This window comes from Paramormyrops kingsleyae, chromosome 12 (genome assembly GCF_048594095.1).
Source record: "Paramormyrops kingsleyae isolate MSU_618 chromosome 12, PKINGS_0.4, whole genome shotgun sequence".
Taxonomy (NCBI): Eukaryota; Metazoa; Chordata; class Actinopteri; order Osteoglossiformes; family Mormyridae; genus Paramormyrops; species Paramormyrops kingsleyae.
In genome coordinates this window covers 25,049,702-25,064,926 of record NC_132808.1, presented here as the reverse complement: position 1 = coordinate 25,064,926, position 15,225 = coordinate 25,049,702, and the positions used below count along the sequence as shown (strand labels likewise).

General features: G+C 40.9%; 1 protein-coding gene across 1 annotated transcript; it reads right to left on the bottom strand.

Moving 5' to 3' along the window:
- Nucleotides 1-10,433: 10,433 nt before the first annotated feature.
- LOC140577727 (stonustoxin subunit alpha-like) lies at nt 10,434-13,798 on the bottom strand. The gene is made up of 2 exons (XM_072698020.1): nt 12,002-13,798; nt 10,434-11,167 (listed from the first exon to the last, which is right to left on the bottom strand). Exons 1-2 carry the CDS (start codon nt 13,242-13,244, stop codon nt 10,434-10,436), a joined length of 1,977 nt encoding a protein of 658 aa, XP_072554121.1. The 5' UTR covers nt 13,245-13,798.
- Between the last annotated feature and the right edge of the window lie 1,427 nt (nt 13,799-15,225).

The following is a 15,225-nucleotide window of genomic DNA, read 5'->3' as shown; positions in this document are numbered from 1 at the left end:
TCCGGTCATGTTCCCCGACAGTCAGATAGCTGCAAGATTTACATGCGGTGAACACAAGTGCTCATATATGTGTAATTTTGGACTGGCTCCTTATTTTAAGAAACGGACTTTGGCTAGTGTATCAAAGCAACGAGTATATGTCATGCTATTTGATGAAAGCCTGAATCACTATTTACAGGCTAAACAGCTAGACATGCATGTCAGGCTATGGGACGGGTCCCATAAAAAAAACAGCAGTTTTTTGCCCTGAAGAAGGCCACAGAGGCTGAAACATGTTGGCATGTTTTTAATGGATAGCCAAGTTTAAATAAAGGCTTTTAAAACTTATATTCCTTGTGAGTGCCTCAGAACTACTGTTTATTAAGTCATGAATATTTACCTTTAAGTCATGGAAAAGTCATGGAAATGTAATGGTAAAAATGTGTGCGAACCCTGCTTGTTGAATCAATGCCATGTAGAATTAAGGCAGTTCTGAAGGCGAAAGGGGGTCAAACACCGTATTAGTATGGTGTTCCTAATAATCCTTTAGGTGAGTGTATAATGCAACTAAAGGCAATTCCAATGTAACTCAACAGTCTTTTCAGGAGTCATGACTGGCAAGTGATTATATTGTACTACTGTAATTAAACGAAGCATATACAATGTTCATGATAGTCAGAACTTAACCAAATAGCAACAAATGTCTGACAACATAAGGTTTCTGTAACCACTCGATGTCTCCAAACAGACTCAAATCTATTTCATCACGTAGTCTTTTGTCCAACTGGGTTAGTGTCTTTCTCTACGATGAACAGTCTGTCCTGTATCAGACAGCGTTGGACTGTTGGTTTCCTCTGCTGTATCAGCCTGCTGTGACTCCTTTACTCCCTCTGGGCAGAGAGACAGGCATGCTGAATTCCACCTTTTCCTGTCACTCAAGATGAAGGTGCTCTGCCCAGTCTGTCGCCGCACAGTCACTGGGTCAGTGAACTGTCTCTCTCCGTTTCCCAGGCTGAACGAATTTCGCACCCGTACATTATCCCCAACTGCAGCTTTGAAAGGTTTTGCACCTCTCTTGGTGTCTGTGTGGCATTTACTCTTCATCTGCTGCCAGGCAACTCTAGCCCTAAGTTGACTATACTTCTCTCCATCCTTGGGCGGTGGTAGAACATTAAGCTTTGTCCGCATTAGTCTGCCCTTCAGAAGCTGAAAAGGGGAAACGCCAGTAGTTGCATGGGCTGTGGCACGGTAGCTCTGAAGCATCTCAGTAACTGTCGACTTCCATGGCAGGTGAGCTACCTGTGCTGCTTGAATACAGTCTTTTAGTACTCGGTTAAACCGTTCAACGCATCCATTCGACTGAGGGTGGTAGACACTCGTTCTGATGTGCTTTATGCCCCTTTCTTCCAGGAACTCAGCGAAGGCATAAGAAGTGAACTGTGGGCCATTATCTGTTGTAATGGCAAAGGGGTTCCCTTCACGCGAAAAAACGGAAGTTAAGAACATGATGACAGTGGCTGTAGTTGCAGATGCAGCAAATGCTACTTCAAGCCATTTACTGAAATAGTCAATGAGAGTGATTGCAAATCTGCAGTCATGGGCCCCCAGTTCAAACAGACCTACAATGTCAACAGCCACATGCTGAAACGGGCCCCCTGGAAACTCAACAGGTTGCAATGGGGCAGGAGAGGTTTTAGTAGTTTTGTCACATGATTGACAGATCGTGCATGATGACAGAACTGTGCAGACTAATTCTTCCATGTGCGGCCACCAGTACAGCTCTCTGAGGCGTTGTTTTGTGCAAACTATGCCCCGGTGACCATCATGAGCCAGATGTTCTATCTTCTCCTGAAGGGACTTGGGGACCACCAGGCATGTTCCTCTGAAGACCAGTGGCGACTCAACTGCAAGTTCATATCTAAAAAAATATGGCTGAATATCACTTGGGAGAGACTTACTCACCTTAGGCCACCCTGAACTAATGACCTGTCGCAGTTCTGCCAGCGCAGGACAATGTTCACATTCAGCTTTAAAATCCGCAAGTGGCAGTGCAGAAAGGAGGGGAGAGATCTCAGTTACTTCTGTGAATAGATCTTGCTCAAGATCTGCAGCAGAGCTGGATGTGAGAAGGGGAACACGTGAAAGGTAGTCTGTCATAACATTCTGTCTACCTGGGCGGTACTGCACATCGTATTGTAAACACATAATAATAATAATAATAATAAATTTTATTTCTAACGCACTTTTCATTAAAACAAATCTCAAAGTGCTACAAAGTAAAATCAGCACATAAAAACACATAAAGTCAGCAATGAAATGCTCGTTTAAAAAGGTGGGTCTTTAGGCCACATTTAAAAGTGGCTACATTCTGTGGTGCCCTCAGATGGTCTGGGAGGGCATTCCAAAGACGAGGGGCCGCAGAGCAAAAGGCCCGATCCCCCATTGTGCGGAGTTTTGTCCTTTGGGTTTTAAGAAGGAAGGTGGAGGAGGAGCGGAGGGAACGCACGGATGTCTGAGGAGTGAGGAGATCTTTGAGGTATGTAGGAGCAGTTCCGTGGAGACATTGGTGGGTGAGGAGGGAGACCTTATACTCAATGCGGAGTGAAACAGGGAGCCAATGGAGTGTTTTAAGAATGGGAGTGATGTGGTTGAATTTTCGCACCCTCATCAGGATCCTAGCAGCACTGTTCTGCACGTATTGAAGTTTTTGAATGCTCTTACATCAGCTGAGCCGACCATCGTGTGATCCTAATGCCAGCTCTGTTCATGTCTTTGGTATTGAGGAGGGTGGTGAGAGCTTGGTGGTCAGTTCAAAGTGTGAATCTGTGTCCCCACACGTATGTTCACCATCTTTCCACCACCCACACACAGGCTAAAGCCTCTTTTTCTGTAGTAGAATACTTCCTCTCTGCAGCTGATAGTGTACGGGAAGCAAAGGCCACAATGCGTTCAATATGGCCTGCGTGCAGTTGGGTCAGGACAGCTCTAAGAGGCATCTGTTGTTATGAAAGTATTTAATTTAGGGTCATAGATAGCAAGTGCAGGGCTTTTCAGGAGCAGTGTTTTAAGTTTAATGAAGCTTTTATCTGTGGCATCACTCCATTGTAATTCAGCCTGTGGACCTGCTCTAATCAACTGTCGTAGGGGCTCCACGATTGTAGCATAGTTTGGTAGAAACTTGCTGAACCAGGAAGATAAACCCAGGAAGGAGCATAATGCTGGCATGTTATTAGGCACAGGAGCTTCAACTATAGCAGTCAGATAATCCGGGGTTCAGCGCAGGCCTTCCTTAGAATTGACATGCCCCAGAAATGTAATGTCTGTTTGACCAAAAGAACTTTTGTCAAAATTTATTTGAAGGCTGGCATCCCTAAGACACTCGAGGACCACTTGCAGATGCGGCCTTTGAATCTCCATATACTATTATGTCATCTAAGTAGTTCTGTACTCCAGGCAGATCTTTCAGTATTGTCTGCATCATTTTCTGGAAAGCAGATAGTGCTCATGCCAGGCCAAATGGAACTCAGGTAAATTGGAATATACCATCATGGGTTATGAAAGCAGTTAGCATGCGGCTCTCTGGATGCAAAGGTAAGTTGGTGGTATGCAGAACTCAAATCAATTTGACTGTAATGTGTAGCACCCGCTAATTCTGCAAACAAGTCCTCCATATGAGGAAGAGGGTGACAGTCCATGATTACGCTCTTATTGGGTTCACGAAGATCCACACACAGCCACAGCCCTCCTTTGCGTTTCCATACCGCCACTAGGGGACTCACCCATTCAGATGCATCCACGCGTTCAATGATGCCTGCTTGGAGTAAACGGTTCGGATCCCCTGAGACCTCCTTACGTATGCTCAGTGGTAAGCATCTCAACTTCTGACGCACTGGTTGTGCTGTTTACTTGGACCTTATGAATGAACCCTTTCACACAACCAAGCTGATAGGGTAGAGCAGGATCAACATTGTACACGGTGGGCATTTGTCTGACCGCAGGTGGTGTATTTGCACCATCTTCTTCCTTGACACATTTCACCTTGCCAGCAATTATGCTGACATTCAGTCCTAACAAAGGTGATCCTGCTTTGACAATGTAAAAAGAGGCTGGAACTTTATCTCCCTGATCTGCTATGGCAACCACTGCTGGCAAACAGCCAATAACAGATAGCTCACTTCTAGCATAAGCAACTAATTTAACTTTTGGTCCCTGGAGTGCGCAGTCAGCAAAATATCGTTTGTACATTGACTCTGGTAAAATAGATACAGAAGCTCCAGTATCTACAAGTAGCTCCAAAGTATGAAAATCTCCCTGTGACGCTTCAATGTTATCAGTGCAGGTAATCTTATCATGCACTGCTGTCAAAAATTCAAGGTCATCTACGCAGAGCACAGTTAGTTCTGGGACAACAACTTCTCTCACTTCACTTACAGCTGATTTGCATACCTTAGCGAAGTGTCCTAGTTTCCCGCAGTTATTGCATTTGACCGAAGCAGCTGGACAGTTTTTATCATTAGCCAAATGCCTGATGGATCCACATCTGAAGCATTTACGTTGCTGCTGAGTAACGTTCACCGGTTTGCTTTGGTGCCGGTCCGACGCCGGTGATTTAGCTGGGCGCGCTACTCTTCTCCCTCGAAAACGTGTGTTCTGCGTTCCAATAGCATGAACCTGTGCAGTCGGGACGGTCCTGGCTGACGAAAGCAGCACGGCATTTGTAACCGCTGCCTCGACCTGCTCTGCTATCCTCTGAGCATTGTCCAGTGTGAGATCGTCCTCCAGTAATAACTTATCCTTCACCGCAGTGAGATAAGAGTTTGATATTAACTGATCTCGTATCATCTCACTTTCCATTTGTCCAAAATCGCAGGATGTAGCTAAAGCTCTTAAAGCAGCCACATACTGGGACACAGTTTCATCAGCTCGCTGCATGAATGTGTTGCTGGAATGTGTGCCTGCATGCAACTACTAACTTTTAGAACAATGAGGTTCTCGAGAGTGGCTTCCCCATATGTTGTACCTTGTTGTGGCAGAGTATAAAACACACGCTGTCCTTCCAGACCCAGGCAGTGTAGCAAAACCGCACGTCTCCTTGCATCTGGCCATGCGTCTCCTGTAGCATTTATTACTAGCATGTAGTTGTCGAAAATCCTCTGCCACGTATGAAACGGTATTGGCGGCTCACCAGCATGAGAAAGAAAGGATGGTGGGCTTGGTACTGAAGCACTCATCCTCATCACCAATTTGTTATACTCATCAGAAAATAATACATTGAAGGATCCAGAAGAACGGTTAACTTTTCTTTATTTTCTCCTTACTTTTTTAGTACACACCTCTCTTTCTACTGCGCCCCCTATTGTTCTGGAGAGTGCAGTCAATATCCCAGTCCACAGTATTAGTGTCTATCTCAGCTGCATCCCGCATGGATCTTAAACACAACAAGTATGATACGCTGAAGTATATCGCAGCTGGTGTTTAAAAGGAGCTCGCTGGTTCTATTGATGATAGGACTTTTCTGAAACAATCTCAGATCATGAAATAAGAAGGCAATTCACTTACAGCTCAGTATTTTCCCGCACAGTGAATGTAACATTTTCTTTGGGTTTCACGTGTTTGCTGTTTGTGGGCCTATACGCCTTCTTGGGCAACTTCTGATTGGTGAACATGACTGACATGCGAGAAGCATGGTGCTTGTTATTGGTGAGAATGACTGTCACACAGGGAGCACGGCATGAATTTGTAAAACTATTCTCACAGCAATTTTGTTGTTTCAAATCGCGATTTCGATTTGAAATCGATAAATCGTCCAGCCCTAAGATACGGTAACTAAGGGGTTAAACAAGGTGACTGCATAACCAATACAAACACGTGCAAGAAAATGTGCCTCTTGAGGTAGTAACCAACTATAATTAACACACCTCTAGGTGAATTAACCAATCATTGTTAATGAGCTTTTGATAGGTGAATTACTTTTCCGAGAAGGAGCCAATTATTATTGAAATGTTTTTTGAGGAAGGTTGTAAAAACTATATAAACTGTATTTCTTTTGTTGGGTGCGTCACTCCTTGGGACAGGGATACCCTGCATCTGTGCTTCTCCTGCTGATTAAAAGATACTTTTCCTTACTTTACCTTAAGTCTCACTCTGAATTATTGTCAAGAAGTTCAGCAAGTGATTTAAGTAAGGAAGGAGGGTTTTAGTAGTATTAATTATTTATCTTCCACACTAGTAAGATGAGACAACTGCATTGTGGTCCTCTGGTTTAAACCTCCACCACCAAAACCAGCCTCCCCCTGCCCCCACATGCACCAAACCTGTCCCAGCTCCATCCCTGCAGTCACCAACACATCTAAAGTACAATGTAAGATTAATGTTCTCATTTGCCTTTCAATATCTTTATTATTAAATTACTCACCTGACGCTACCCATAGAAATGAATGATGGGTCCCCATAAAGATATGAATATGTGTGTGTGTGTGTGTGTGTGTGAATTAGCTTTATATTACATTGTGGGGACCTCCACAATGTATTAATAACCTGATTTTTGTGGGAACCATTTTTTAGGTCCACATCAAGGTCTGTGATTGAAATCAAAAAAGTAAAAATGCCAGAAGTCTTGTATTTTGTTTGGTTACTTATGGTTAAGGTTAGGGCTGGGTAGCGGCAGTGGTGGAAGGAGTACTGAAAATTTGTACTTAAGTACGGTTACTGTTACATTGCTGAAATACTACTCAATTACAAGTAAAAGTACTAGTGTGAAAAAAGTACTTAATTTAAAGTATAAAGTACTCTTCTCAAAAACTACTCAGACTACTAGTTCCTTTTTTTAGCCGTTGATATTTTATGAATTATCAATAACCACTGAATCAAATTGGAGAACCATGTAGAAAATAGCTACTTCAAACATTTCTACATTACTGAAGAAGTATATCAATGCATGAAATTCAGGAAATTTCTGAAAATAAACATTAAACAGGAGTTTTGCCTGTAGTAATAAATTTTACCAGAGCACAGCAAACAAACAGTTGGGCAAGGGCCTTAAAGCCTTGGACATAAATATGTCTTGGACAGTTCACTTTATGAACCTTTTGTTAAGTTTCAGCAAAAGCTGATTTTCAAAGTTCACAGAGTCTTTCTGAGATTTGAGGCTGAAGTCTGGTATGCCGAAATCACCACAGATGGCAAACAAAGTTTGCACTGCATTAGCACGCTGTCTCCTTTCCTCCCTCTGTATGTGAACAGCTCCCCCAAGTGCAGCCAGGGACACTCATCCTCTGGTATTCCTTGGTCATTTTCACTGTTTTGAATGTTGCTGTCCTCCATGAAGTTTGTTTCTCCAGACCTTCAGTCCTTAGATTACTCCGAGCTCCTTCACTGTGCAATTATGATCAAAACGTGCTGCAGTGGGGCCGGGTGCTTTTTTCCAATCCAGATATCAGGGTTCATTGGTCCGTTTGCCATCGGATACCTTCATTGGCTACCGAAATGCCGGTGAAAAGTTTGAATATTAATTTAAATTGTTGGCGTACTCAGGAATGAATTGCGATTTTAAAAGTAGCAAAGTAGATTCCTTACTTTAATTTGTATTTAAGTACAAGTAAAATTACAGACTTAAAAATATACTCATAAAAGTACAACTACCGGAAAAAACGACTTAATTACAGTAACGTGAGTAGTTGTAATTCGTTACTTCCACCCCTAGGTAGCGGTTAAGGTCGTCATGTTGGGATTAGGGTTTTCCCCCTAGAAATGAATAGAGAGTCCCCACAAAGATAAAATTACACAACTGTGTGTGTGTTAGTGTGGTGTTTGCATGTTCTCCCCATGTTTGTGTAGATTTCATTTTCATTTTTCTCTTATAATAAAGTGAACAGTGTGTGATTGTATGTATGAGTGAATGTCAGTGAGCCCTGTGACTGGTATCACACTCAGGGTGTCTCACCACCACACTGCACTGGATAAGTGATTATGGACAATATATGTGGATAATAATGATAAGGAAAAACACTGTTAATGTGTTGATAATTATTTATTAGAAAAGCTGCTGATGCTTATAAAAAATTAATTGTAATTTTAAAATCCATTCATGTGATAGCAATATTTGTATACTCATTCACCATCCACCATTACTGTATTGCAGGTAATTTTATTACATCAAATGATTGTTTCCAATTCCAAGCTGAGATACATTAAGGTTAAGACTTCTTCCACCCAACATAAATGCAATGGTACAGGATACAGTAAATTAAACAGCATCAGTCGAGACATGTATATATATATAAAAAAACATTAAACCGCAAAAACAGAAAGATCATATTTCTTTCCTTTTCATTATAAATCAACATACATATAAATTAATTTGACAAAGTAACATTTTTATTTCACATTCTTGTGATTAATTACTGTAATTGCTAATGTCTGCTTTCATAGAAAAACTTGTTTATTCTACAACAGCTTCATTCCTTATTGCAAAGTTTGAAACTCATTGGGTCTCATTCCTGAAATGTGGGCAGAACGAATTTGTTCGTAACCTGTTCATAGAGGGAAAATCCAGTATTTATCGATGTTTTAGTAAGGACCCGTCTGTCCGTAAAAACGAACGGATCTTACACATTCTCAGGACCAAGCGTAGTGCAATAAATGTAAATAATGAAAATCCATGTTTTTATTCTTGAACTTACAATTTTTCCACGTCCCTTCCAGGCTCCGTAGATAAAGGTTACGCTTCTTATAAGTTTATTTTTTTTATTTTTTTTTTTTCCTTTTTTCCCTTTTTTTTGCTTTTGACATTTGGCAGATCCTGGGGACATGTGGCAGCACCACCTTATATGGTAAGATTTGGGGCGTCGATGGGTGTGGATTACAGTAATGAACTGATGCGCACACTTGTATTTATTAGGGTTGCACAGTATAACATCGCGATGCACTCGCCATCATGTGGCGTATGCGGAATAATCATCAGGGCTTTATATGGGGAGTGCAAAATTTGGGCCGACGCCAGATTTTCGGTACTATACAGAAGCTTACTTACGCCCACAATTTCATAAGCAGATTAATAGTATGCCTACAATATTAATGATATGCGTATTGCGACACCCATAAGTAGCGATGTCGAAACAAAGCTTTCTGAAGCAATGAAGCTTCCTTTCCAAATGTCAGAAAACAGTTCATTACTCCAAGCCTCACTGCATGGTGCACGGTAGCGGCACCTGCTGGTCAAATTGTTGTCTGAGTTACTCATTGACAGCCTTCCCTAACTTATCTGTTAACTGTTATTGTGTTGGCAAGCAGATGTTTAGGACAGACGTGAGCTAGCTGTTAGTCCTCAACAACGTTACAAAAAGAAAGACTTATACAGAATGTAGAGTTTTTAACAAGACATCTAAGTATTTATCTCCTTAAGTCAAAGGTAAGGCTGTGTGCTTTGTGGAAACAGATCGCTGTGTTTAAGGATTACAATTTGACTCACCATTATGACACTAAACACGCTCAACAAACAAAACAGCAATAGGACTTGTTACTTTTTAATTTAAAGTTAATTTAATGGTAGTCCTTGAAATACTGCAAAAACATGCACATTTTCAAGATCGTTTTTTTGAATGTTGATTAAATAGTGATAAAATATTCACGTTTTTACTATCCCTGCTCCCTGTTTTCATTGCCAATTGTGACACCTACTCTTACAGCAGCAGCTTACAGTATAAAAACCTTACAATGTGCGGCTTTTTGTAAAGAGATCAAATTCATGTCGAGCAGAATTTAATACAGGCTGTTGGTCAGGCTTGGCCCTCCAGAACAGTCCGTGTCTCATTTGGCCCCCTGGGAAAAATAATTGCCCACCCCTGACTTATAGTGATCAGTGTCACCCAGACAGATGTGATCACTATAAGCGGTTTCCACTGTATTTTGGTAACTTAATGGGCTCCATCATAATTAGATAGTTTAAAGTGAATTGCGATTTTCACTTCACACATCGTTCTAAACCAGAAATTTGAATTAATCGATGAAATCAATTTATCACCCGATTCTGCTTCAAATGATTGAATTCGCTGCAGGAATCCAGCTTTAGCTTCTGCCATTTCATTTTCAATCAGCAGATCAATGTATTCTGGTATAGAAAGTGGGTTGGGCTTTAAAGCGATTTCATTTAGTCGAGTTAAACACCTTTGCGATGTTTCAATTAGATCCAGTACGACTTTTTGAAGATGTTCAATTTCCTCCTCTTGTCTTATTTCCTGAGCTGTCAGTTTGACACCAGTGGCTTTGGGATTTTTTTGTCGGGTCCTTTTGATTTCACCCAGTTTGGCCAAACCAGCTCGGATCTGTGGTCGCAGACCTGTGACTGCAGTTTCCAGCTCTTTACGTTCTTTGAGGACTTCCCTAGTTAGCCTCAAGCTCTTGGTTTCCATACTTCTTATGGCAACAAAAAACGTCTTCATGCTCTTCACACCCATTCACCAGAACATCTTGTCAAAGTTGTCATCACCATCTTCCTCATTTTCATCATCACTATTTTTCACATAGACTGAATGAGAATTGTCTGCAAACAGTGCTGAATTGTTGAATTTGAAGTGAACAGGAATCCCATTTTCTTTTCTGGGACATGGTATAACAGACACGTTGATGGCCTCTAGAACTGGGGGCTTCTGTCCATCTGCAAATGTCACAAGCATCTGGATATTGTCTGCTATGTCTTTACCAAAAATGGAAAGGATGGAGTCAAACACATATTTCTGTGCATGTGTTAGTCGTGCCAGTGAGGCCTGAGTTACGAAGCAGACGGCATCTATAGCGCTGATGCCGTTGTCAGAGGTGAAAAATGTCCGGATCTGATCAGTGATTGCTCTGTCTCTCTCTATTCCTCTTGTGTCACCAAAACCTGGGGTGTCGATGATAGTGATGGAGTAGCTTATTGTATATCCATCTTGATAATTAATTTCATAGGTGGTGACAAGGGCTGTTTGGCTCTCTGCTTGTGATTTTAAAACACCCTCATCAATTAATTTGAATCGGAAATCGTCTTCCCACTTAACACCCAAAATATAGTTGATCATCCCATTTATTAGGGTTGATTTTCCTGCTCCAGTTGCCCCAATGACCATAATGGTTCGATGTTCCCTGATGTTCTCTTTGCCAAAAGCATATCTCTTGCATCCATCTAAGTTTGTGGGTATCTCCTGCAGGGGAACTTTGTACACAGAGGGGACCCCTTGGCTAAGACATTCACTCTTTCGTTTTATCCTTTCAGCTACTATTGTGGTTTCTGACAATGTTGAAATAGAGATTGTCAGACTTTCTTTGCTTTGAGCAGATTCACCACAATTGCACATAATTCTAATACAATAAGCTGTATCTGGCTGTAACCCAGTAATTTTACAGACTTCACCTTTACTGGTCTTTTTTTTCCAGTCTGACTTATTTTCATTTTCTTTATTTCTGTACTCAACAACATAATTTTCAATGCTGACCCCATTTCCAATTATAACAGGTTTTGTCCAAGAAACTTCAATCTCCTCTAAGTCTACATATGTTTGTTTTGGCTTCACAGGAGGACTTGTGGGCAAAGTTTTAATGCTGTCAGCTTCACTGGTTAGACTGACACCTGCTGGACACGCTGCCTTGTATCTGAACCTGTAGCCTGTGTGGGGAAGCAGCCCAGACACAGTACATTCTAGGTTAGATTTGGGTACTTCAGCAAATTTCCAGCTACCTGACTTATTAGCACAGTATTCAACCAGGTAGTGTGTGATTTCACTGGATCCATACTGGGGGTGACTCAGCTTTATTGTCACACTGTCATGAGTGGCGTCAGATGCATTTGGTCTTTCAGGCTTTGACGGAGGCTCAAAATGGTCACTTTGTTCATTCCCATCTTTGTAAAGGTAAATACTTGCCCCTTTGTGCTTATCATTAGGTATGGATGCTGATATAAAGTGTGTTTTCTCGTTATCCTTGTTTGCCTTTGCAAAATTTATGAAGAGGATTACTTGTTCTTTAATTTTTTCTGAGAAGTAAAACTCACACGGCTCGACATCCTTCCCATCTTCTTCTGTTGGTTCTGTTTGCTTTGCAGTTGAAAGAGCCTTTAAGTGACTCTGCAAGCAGGACAGATACGGCTCTTTCTCACCCAGTGATGTAAATGCAAAGCACACTATACTCCTCTCTGTATTATTTAAGATTTCACTTTCAAGCTCATTCTTTGATGCCAGAATTTTTGTGTCTTTCATCATATCAGTGTACACTTGGAGCAGGCTCATTTCTTCCTCTTTGCAGTCCAGCCATTTCTTAAGTTTATTGCTATTGAAGGGAGACTGTTCCTTCTTTGTTAGGATGTCTGCAAGCTCACATTCATCTTTTCTACCTCCACGAATTGATGGTAAAATTCTTGACAGAGAACTCTGAAACACTGATTTATACATCAGGCACATATCCTTGAAGAATTTCACCTTTTCGTCAATCTTAGGAAAGTATTTAATAATCTTTCTGGTTTTAATATCATTGCATTGCATTTCTATTTCATTGAAGTCATCTATCATGCTCTGTGTTTGATTTACTAGACTGACACTGATTTGACGCACTATTCTGGCAGCAGAAGAATCTATGATTTCCAGGGGGAGTAACCACACCCTGACTGGCACAGCGTTTTCCCCATTTTCACCCAGCAGAGCTGGAAGTGTTGTGTATACGTTTACAGCATCCTGGAAGGAAACAGGGTTCTGTTTCAGAGCAAAGTCCCCATAGAATTTACAAGACAACTTATCAACAGTAGCTTTGTCAGAGTCTGTCAACTTTAAGGAAGCCTCCCCTTCGATCGACAATTTTGATATTTTCTTTATCATCACTTGCAGGTTCCCCTCAATGTTTTGCTGGTCCTCACTTTCTGAAACTTCTCGATCAAAAACAAAAAATGCCTGAGCACCGTACAGCACTGCTGTAACCACGTGTGTGGCTATTCCCTTCTCAAACACATATGGGTGTTTAACATTTCCCCGTCCAAGGTGACTCATAGACAGCTGCTTGAACTTCGTAGTTGTTTTATACTTCAGGGTGACACGTGCCTGTTTTTTTGAAGCCTTTGTGTCCTTAAGATATTTAGCAGATCCATCAACCTCAATCAGTCCCCCTAAGAAACTTGCTTTTAGTGAAGCATCAACATTTAGAGCCCCTGTCTTATCTTCTACAGAATCAGATGCAATGACATCGAATTCTGTGTTGTGCTGAATTCTTTCATCCGAGTCTTTTTTAAGGTCTTCAAGATCCCACATTGTAATTCCTGCATGGGAAAATAATCATATAAGTGGTTTAAATAACATGTATTTCAATAATGGAGCCAGGAATAGTTTTTTCATTAAATTAAGATAAATTCTTGTACTTTTTTCCACAATTACTTTCTGTATTATTTGATGAAGCAAATAAAGCCCATAAACAAGGATTCTTTGTTTCTCTGGGGTGTATTCCATGAAAGTAGCTAAAGAAAGTCAGACTCAAACTAGCGCCATCTCAAACTAGTAGCATGTTGTTCCAGTAACGCAGTTCAGCTTTAATTAATCAAGGCTCATACAAGACAGACTTGCATAGTTTCACTTTGTGTATGAAGAACACAAAGATGTAATCACTAAAAAGGCAATACTGTGGCCATTAAGACAGGGAGTTGGCTTGACAAAGAATTGCAGACAGAATAAATGTGGAAGTTATGTAAATCTTACAAGTGCCCAGTACAGTGACACAGTGGTACAGTGGTTCATGCTGTCACCACACACTGCAAAAGTTCCTGGTTCAATTCCCATAGCCAACATGAGCCAGACTTATTGAAATAAGACAGACTTTCCTTTTATTTTTTTTTTCCTTTTTTCCCTTTATTTTTGCTTCATGGAATACTCTCATAGATAAATAATCTTTTCATTTACAAACAACATTAAAGTAGGAATATACTTTTTCCCGGGTAACTTCTGTGGTATCAATGATAAACTGTACAGAAATAAGCTTGTATGCATTGTTGGAATGTGTACAATTAGCATTGATAACTTTTGTAAATGCAATTCTACTGTAGCTTTAATTGTGGTGCAACATATTCAGTATTTCATGTTAGGTAATTCTAAGTAACTCTGTATTTGGTAGGGTTAGGCGGTGTATCAAGATTTTAAAACATACCGAGATACAAATAGAGCACGATATGGATCTTTTATATCGAGTCAAACGAAGTTTTAAAGTTTCAAAAGTTCCATTTCAAGTCTTTTTTCTTTTCCCTCATTGTCTGCTGCAGGCTCCACTGCTCTGCTCTGCTAGCAACCGCACCCCCACTCTCTTGCATGCATGCTGTGACGGGGTCAACCATGCACACATGCTGTGATGGGGTTAACTGCGCCCCCACTCGCGTGCAAGCATGCTGTGACAGGGTTAACTGCACCCCCACTCACATGCACACATGCTGTGATGGGGTCAACCGCGCTGCACAAGCAGTTTATGAAACTAGTATAAACTAGTGCTGTCAAACGATTAAAATTTTTTATCAGATTAATCACAGGGTTGCTGTGGATTAATTTTGATTAATCACGATTAAATATCATTCATTTTTAATCTATATTAATCGCATTTCATTTTGCATGAGCAAACAGACTCAAGAAAAAAGGGAATATATATGCACTTAACATGTTTATTGAACATCTTGAACACGAGTCGGATGCATTCCACCTGCCACAGAAGTGCAATACCATGGACCCATATCAAAAAGCAAGATTTTTTGTTTAGCCGGTACCTCAGTTTACAGTAAATGGTCTTTATCTTCGTTCACTTACAATTAGCCTGAACTACCGTAAATCCAACAAATAATCAGACTAATCATGAAATCCAGTTGGACGGTATAGTGTGTGTGACCGATTTAATGAGCCACAAATGAGAAGTAGTGCTTAAACAGTATAAAACTACAACTTTCCCAATCTTGGATTCTGAACTCGGGATCATTTATATTTCTCGGATCTCTGAGAAATGGGAGTGCGCATGCTGTCACTTCCGGCTTCAAAACTCGGAATCTGACTCGGAATACGAGTTCCCAGGGCAAATGGAATGTATCAAAACTGCACCGAAATGGGTTGACAGAGACATTTCAGGGATTTTGAGTCATTCTGCGCTGCAGATGGGTTAATTGCGTTAAAAAATTTAATCAGATTAATCGTGATGATGGATTAATCCACGATGGATTAACCCCTTAATGTTGACAGCCCTAGTATAAACTTAACATTGGACAGT